General features: G+C 52.3%; 1 protein-coding gene across 1 annotated transcript; it reads left to right on the forward strand.

Moving 5' to 3' along the window:
- The first annotated feature begins 1,772 nt into the window (after window positions 1–1,772).
- On the forward strand, window positions 1,773–5,554 carry SLITRK1 (SLIT and NTRK like family member 1). Its single transcript, XM_058019202.1, has one exon. The coding sequence runs from the start codon at window positions 2,207–2,209 to the stop codon at window positions 4,283–4,285; it is 2,079 nt and encodes a 692-aa protein (XP_057875185.1). The 5' UTR covers window positions 1,773–2,206; the 3' UTR covers window positions 4,286–5,554.
- Window positions 5,555–6,225: the final 671 nt, after the last annotated feature.

Below are 6,225 nucleotides of genomic sequence, written 5' to 3' on the forward strand. Positions count from 1 at the left end.
TAGCCAGGGAGAAGCTTTGACCAAATTAACATGCCGCCGGGACCAGGGGGTGCCGGCTCCATATGGCTCTCTGGATTTTCCTATAAATAACCCTCCTCCAGCCCACTCCCGCGGTTACATCCCTACCAGTATGCCGCAAAGTTCACCAGCGGCGCCGGACTCGAGAGGCGCAGCCCCGGGCTGCAGGAGGCACCAGGGGGCTGGGCTGATTCTCCCGCCTTCGCGCCTCCTCCCCGTCCTCCTCCTCCTCCTCCCGTCCTTCTCCCCCTCCCCCTCCTCCTGCTCTTCTTCCTCCTCCTTCTCCCCCTCCTCCTCCTCAGAGCAAGGCAGGGGAAACGCGGGTTTCCACTTGCACCACCAGAGGTGCAACTGGTTCCTCGCTCGTAGGCATCTGAAAGCCGTCCAAATGATGCAGAAACTTTTGCGTGCTTGGCTCCTGTCTTTAAGGCCAGGCACCGATTTTTCCGCTGTGTAATCTCTTTTGTCAGAAGGGTGGGAGCTGGAAAAGGGCAGCGGGGGGGGATGGAAGGGGCGAGAAGGAGGGTGTTGAGGGAAGCAGGCGTTTTCTTTTCACAGAGAGTATATAAGGAACATCCCTAGAGAAATATCTATGCGTGGACATACACTCATCTCTAGGTCTTTACAGAGATAAGAATAAGCGTCAGTTTCTGCCCTCCCCTGCCCTCCTTAAGGGAGACACTCCACTCCGTGGGAACAGGTAGCGTGAACTGCTAACAGTGCAGCAATCCCCTCCCCCCTACCTACCCTCTTCTCTGTGATCATCTAAATTATGAAAAATAGAGAGTGCATTAATCCACGGTTCGACATTGCATAGAGAACACCAGCAAGAGACAAAATCCAGCATAAAACACCCTAGACTGCAGGGGAGGAAGAAACGCATTTAAAGCGACGATAAAAATGGCGTGCAGAATAATTACCTCAAATTGCTATTCGCTTGACACCCTGACACTAATTCTGTTGAAGTCATTGGGAAATACAATAAGGCAAACGAGCCTTCCTCTCCTTCTTGTGCAGGTGTGAGTGTGTGTGAAAGGGGGTAATAAGAAAGAGGAGGACGGGAGGACGGGAATGCTAAACTTTCCATTTTAAAAGAAAAGAAATAAATTAAATCATCCATTTAGAAGAACGCATCTAAATAGATCTACAGCTTTTAATGCCAGCGTTTTTAACGCTTGCCCTGTACGTGGATTGATTTTTTTTTTTCTTCAGCATTCCCTCAGCAGATGGATTTTTGCCACTGCAGCTCAGCAGAGGGTGTCAGATCTTTCAGTGTGCACCAGGTTGAAACGAGCAGAGCCTCTTAGCAACTCTCCCTCTGCGTGCATGTGAGTGTGTGCGAGCGTGCGGCTCGGCAGCGGCGGAAGAAAGAGGAAAGAAGAGCGAAGCGAGGCGGCGAGCGAGGGAGCCAGGAGGGGAGGCAGCGTTGCCGGCAGGGCGAGGCGAGGCGCGGCGCGGGCGGACGGGCGGGCGGGCGGGCGGCCCCGGCCCGGGCCCCGCGGCAGCTCCGGCGGCCGGCGGGCATGGGCAGCCGCGCTCCGCAGCAGCGGGGGCAGGCGCGGCGCGGCGCCGGCGGCTCGGCGGGCAGCGCCTAGGCTGGGGCGGGCGCTTTCAGCACCGCGGCGCTGGACAGCGCCCGGCGGGCGGCGGGCGAGGAGCGCGGCTCCGCCGCCGCGCGGCAAGGTCAGTGCGCGCGGAGCCGCCACCGCGCAGCCTCCGCGGCCAGCGCCGCGCGCCCGCCGCGCCTCCCTAGCATGCAGCGGCGGCCGGGGGCCAGCAGCACCGCGCCGGTGAGCCAGCCCGGCCGGCAGACCTCCGCTTAGCTGCCCGGCAGGCGGCAGGGAGGGAGAGCGAGGAGGGGGAATTTTTTTTCCTTCTACTTTTTTTTTTTTTTTTTTTTTTTTCGCCTGCCTTGCGGTACGTGCCTGGATAGTTTGTGGATATAATTACTGACTGGAATCTGGGCTGTTGCAGTTGTGCGTGGGGGGGAGAGAGGAGAAAAGAAAGCATCCCCCCCCCCACCCCTCCGCCGACCCTCCCTGCTCCCCCACACACATTTTTTTTTCCTCCCCCTTCGCTGGTGGTTCGGACATTTAATGTATTGAATGAACTGGAATTGCTTTCCCTGTGAGGACGATGGTTGCTGTTACTTTGTGATGAGATCGGGAATGAATTGCTCGGTTTAAAAATGCTGCTTTGGATTCTGTTGCTGGAGACGTCTCTTTGTTTTGCTGCTGGAAACGTTACAGGGGACGTTTGCAAAGAGAAGATCTGTGCCTGCAACGAGGTAGAAGGGGATTTGCACGTAGACTGTGAGAAAAAGGGATTTACCAGCCTGCAACATTTCACCGCCCCAACTTCCCAATTTTACCATTTATTCCTGCATGGCAATTCCCTGACTCGACTTTTCCCTAATGAGTTTGCTAACTTTTACAATGCGGTCAGTTTGCACATGGAAAACAACGGTTTGCATGAGATTGTTCCTGGGGCTTTCCTTGGGCTGCAGCTGGTGAAACGCTTGCACATAAACAACAACAAGATCAAATCGTTCAGGAAGCAGACTTTCCTGGGGCTGGACGATCTGGAATACCTCCAGGCAGATTTTAATCTGTTGCGGGATATTGACCCGGGAGCATTTAGGGACTTAAACAAGCTAGAGGTGCTGATTTTAAATGACAATCTCATCAGCACCTTGCCCCCCAACGTGTTTCAGTATGTGCCGATCACCCACCTCGACCTCCGGGGAAACCGTCTTAAAACCTTGCCTTATGAGGAGGTCCTGGAGCAGATCCCAGGCATTGCTGAAATCCTGCTAGAGGATAACCCCTGGGACTGCACTTGCGATCTGCTGTCGTTGAAAGAATGGCTGGAAAACATACCTAAAAACGCTTTGATCGGCAGAGTGATTTGTGAAGCTCCCACTAGGTTGCAGGGCAAAGATTTAAATGAGACCACAGAGCAGGAGCTGTGTAAAAAGAACAGAGTAGATTCCAGCCTAGCTGCTCCCCCTGCCGAAGAAGAAACCTGCGATCCTGGTCCCATTCCAACCCCCTTTAAAATACATGGCAAAGAAGACCCTGCCACGCCAGGATCTGCTCCAAACGGAGGTACAAAGATTCCTGTCAACTGGCAAATCAAGACCAAACCCACTGCTGCCGTGTCGACAGTGAGTGTGAAGAGCAAACTACCAGCCACCTTTTCCTGCCCGCACATCTGCAGCTGTGATCAGATCCCTGGCTCAGGTTTAAAGGTTAATTGCAATGATAGGAATGTGAGCAGCTTGGTGGATTTGAAGCCCAAGCCCTCCAACGTGCAGGAGCTGTTTCTGAGAGACAACAAAATACACACCATCAGGAAATCCCACTTTCTGGATTACCGAAAACTTAATTTACTCGATCTGGGCAACAACAACATTGCCACCGTTGAGAACAACACCTTCAAGAACCTCTTTGATCTCCGATGGCTCTACATGGATAGCAATTACTTAGACACCCTGTCCCGAGAGAAATTCGCTGGGCTGCAAAACCTGGAGTACCTGAACGTGGAGTTTAATGGGATCCAGATGATCATGCCTGGCACCTTCAATGCGATGCCCAAACTGAGAGTCCTCATCCTCAACAACAACCTGCTGAGGTCTCTCCCAGTAGACGTGTTCGCCGGGGTCTCGCTTTCCAAGCTGAGCATACACAACAATTATTTCATGTACCTCCCGGTGGCGGGGGTGCTGGACCAGCTCACCTCCATCACCCAGATCGACCTGCACGGCAACCCATGGGACTGTACTTGCCCTATCGTGCCTTTCAAACAGTGGGCAGAGATGCTGCGCCCCAAGGTGATTATGAGTGACCTGAGGTGTGAGTCCCCTGAAGATTTCTTCAAGGAGGATTTCGAGTCTCTCTCCAACGATGTGATTTGCCCTCAGTTAAAAATCTCTCCCACATTAACTTCTACTAACAAAAACAGCACCGGGTTGACAGAGACAGGTACTCACTCCAACTCCTACTTGGAGACCAGCCGGGTCTCTATTTCGGTGCTAGTGCCAGGGCTTCTGCTGGTTTTTGTGACCTCTGCCTTCACAGTGGTTGGCATGCTGGTTTTCATCCTGAGGAACAGAAAGCGCTCCAAGAGGAGGGACGCCAACTCCTCTGCATCTGAAATCAACTCCTTGCAGACGGTCTGCGACTCGTCCTACTGGCACAACGGGCCCTACAGCGCCGACGGGGCCCACAGGGTGTACGACTGCGGCTCCCACTCCCTGTCGGACTGAGGCGGCGGGCGGGGCGGGGGCGGCCGCCCCCCGGGACCGGCCCTTCATGCGCCGGCCGGGGACAGCTCCGCACCTCCGCTGCTACCTTTTGTGAGAAGCGAAACACACAGACACCCGCACGCCCTTCCTCACGACCCCGATAGCAAGCGCCGAGGCCCGGTGGGCGGCGGGGGGAGCCCGGCGCCGGAGCGCATCCCCGCAGCGCTGCGCAGCCCGGCGCGGTGCGCGCATCCCCCGCCCGTGCGCGGCCGGAGCAGCGACAGACAGACGAGGAACAGCTCCCTTCGGCTCCGGCAGGGCGACACACGGCTCCTGGTTTTGTTGGGCTTTTGTTCAATTGTGTTGGGGTTTGATTTGCTCTTTTGCCCTCTTCCCTTGTGGACCGACCCCTTTCCAAGAGGCCGGGAAAATGAGGGGAGCAGAGGACTGGTGTTGGCCTCCTCCTGACGGCAAAGCAGGAGTGGAAAGTTGCACGAAGGCATGAATGTAATGTAAATAAATGACTCCGACTCCGAAACAAACAGACAAATGGACAGAAAAAAAAAAAAAAAAAAGTGCTGCATGGCTCGCATGGATACAACGCACCCCAGGGACGCTCCAGCCCCCGACTGGAAGCAGCGTCTAGTTCACACCATCATCCCTCTTACCTGATAAGTCCCTTCGTATCAAACCTTCTATATACAAAATACAGTATAATAAAAAGTGCCATTTCGCCAGTTTTTTTTTTTTTTTTTTTGTGTGATCAATAGGCAGTAGAGATCGTACTTTTACTGTGGAAAAAAATTGTAAAGATTTTATTTAAGACATAGTTGCATGAATATTCTCATTGGATTTTTTTAAATTTTTATTTTTATGTCTAGGTGGGAATTACTTTGCTGGGAGAGATTTGCTTTGTTGATAATGGGTTGTGTTTAATTTCTTCAGGGGAGGTGGGGAGGGTAGGCTTTGGTTTTGTTTTCTCTCTCTTCTTTTTCAATATACATAATCAGTATTGCCTTTCCATCTGAATGTAAAAAATTAGTACCCTTGATTTCTATTATGGTAACAGTGTAAACATACAAAAGAAAAATCCAAGGCAGTTAAGCATGACCAATTAATGTCACTCTAGCGCTTAGGCTGCAAAGTTTAATGGTAGAAAATTCTGTGCTGTTGTAAATCTTACTATAACTTGAGGAAAACAGAACTGAGGAAGCAAGTGAAACTTACTAATTCTATTCGAGGATTTTATAATGGCATATTTTTTCAGTATTAAAGTGAAAATGTTTTCAACTCCGGGTCCTTACCATTTTTCCAGCATCCAATTCTTGCAAACGGGTTACTTGGGTTTAGGGGACAGAGCCTCCTTTCAGTGCTCTGTGTGTGTGTCTCTCCCTCCCTCCCTTCCTCTTTCTCATTCATTCACTGGCAGAGGCACAAACACCCTTCCTTCCCCCCTTTCCCAATGTAAATAACACACAGAAGTTTCCTGCCTGCCTCCTCCCCTCTCCCTCCCCTCCTCGCCTCTTCTTTTTTTTTTTTTTTTTTTTTTTTTTTTTTTTTTTTTTCCTAACGAGGCGGTGAATCCCTTTATTAATACTGTGAATCTCATGCTGCTGCCGCTGCTGTCACCGCCTCTGCTGCACACACTGCAGATATATTAGGGATGTTAGTGGGAATTTGCTTTAAGTGCCTCTGCCCAGCTTGGTCTCATTAAGCTGGAGCCGAATTTTCGCGGCCAGAATTCTCGCCCGGAGCAGCTTGCCCGGTGGGGCAGCTGCGGGCGGCCGGGCTCCAGCAGCTGTCGCCAGTGGGAAAAACGAATTAGCCCGCAGAGATTTTCCCGTTCCTGCACTGGGTACCTCCACTCTTTGATATTAAAAGCTGAAAAAACCACGGCGCAGTGCTGCAGTTGGACTTGAGGCAGCTCGCCTTTGATCCCCTTCCTGTACGGGAAAGTGCCC

This window comes from Melospiza georgiana, chromosome 2 (assembly GCF_028018845.1).
Source record: "Melospiza georgiana isolate bMelGeo1 chromosome 2, bMelGeo1.pri, whole genome shotgun sequence".
Taxonomy (NCBI): domain Eukaryota; kingdom Metazoa; phylum Chordata; class Aves; order Passeriformes; family Passerellidae; genus Melospiza; species Melospiza georgiana.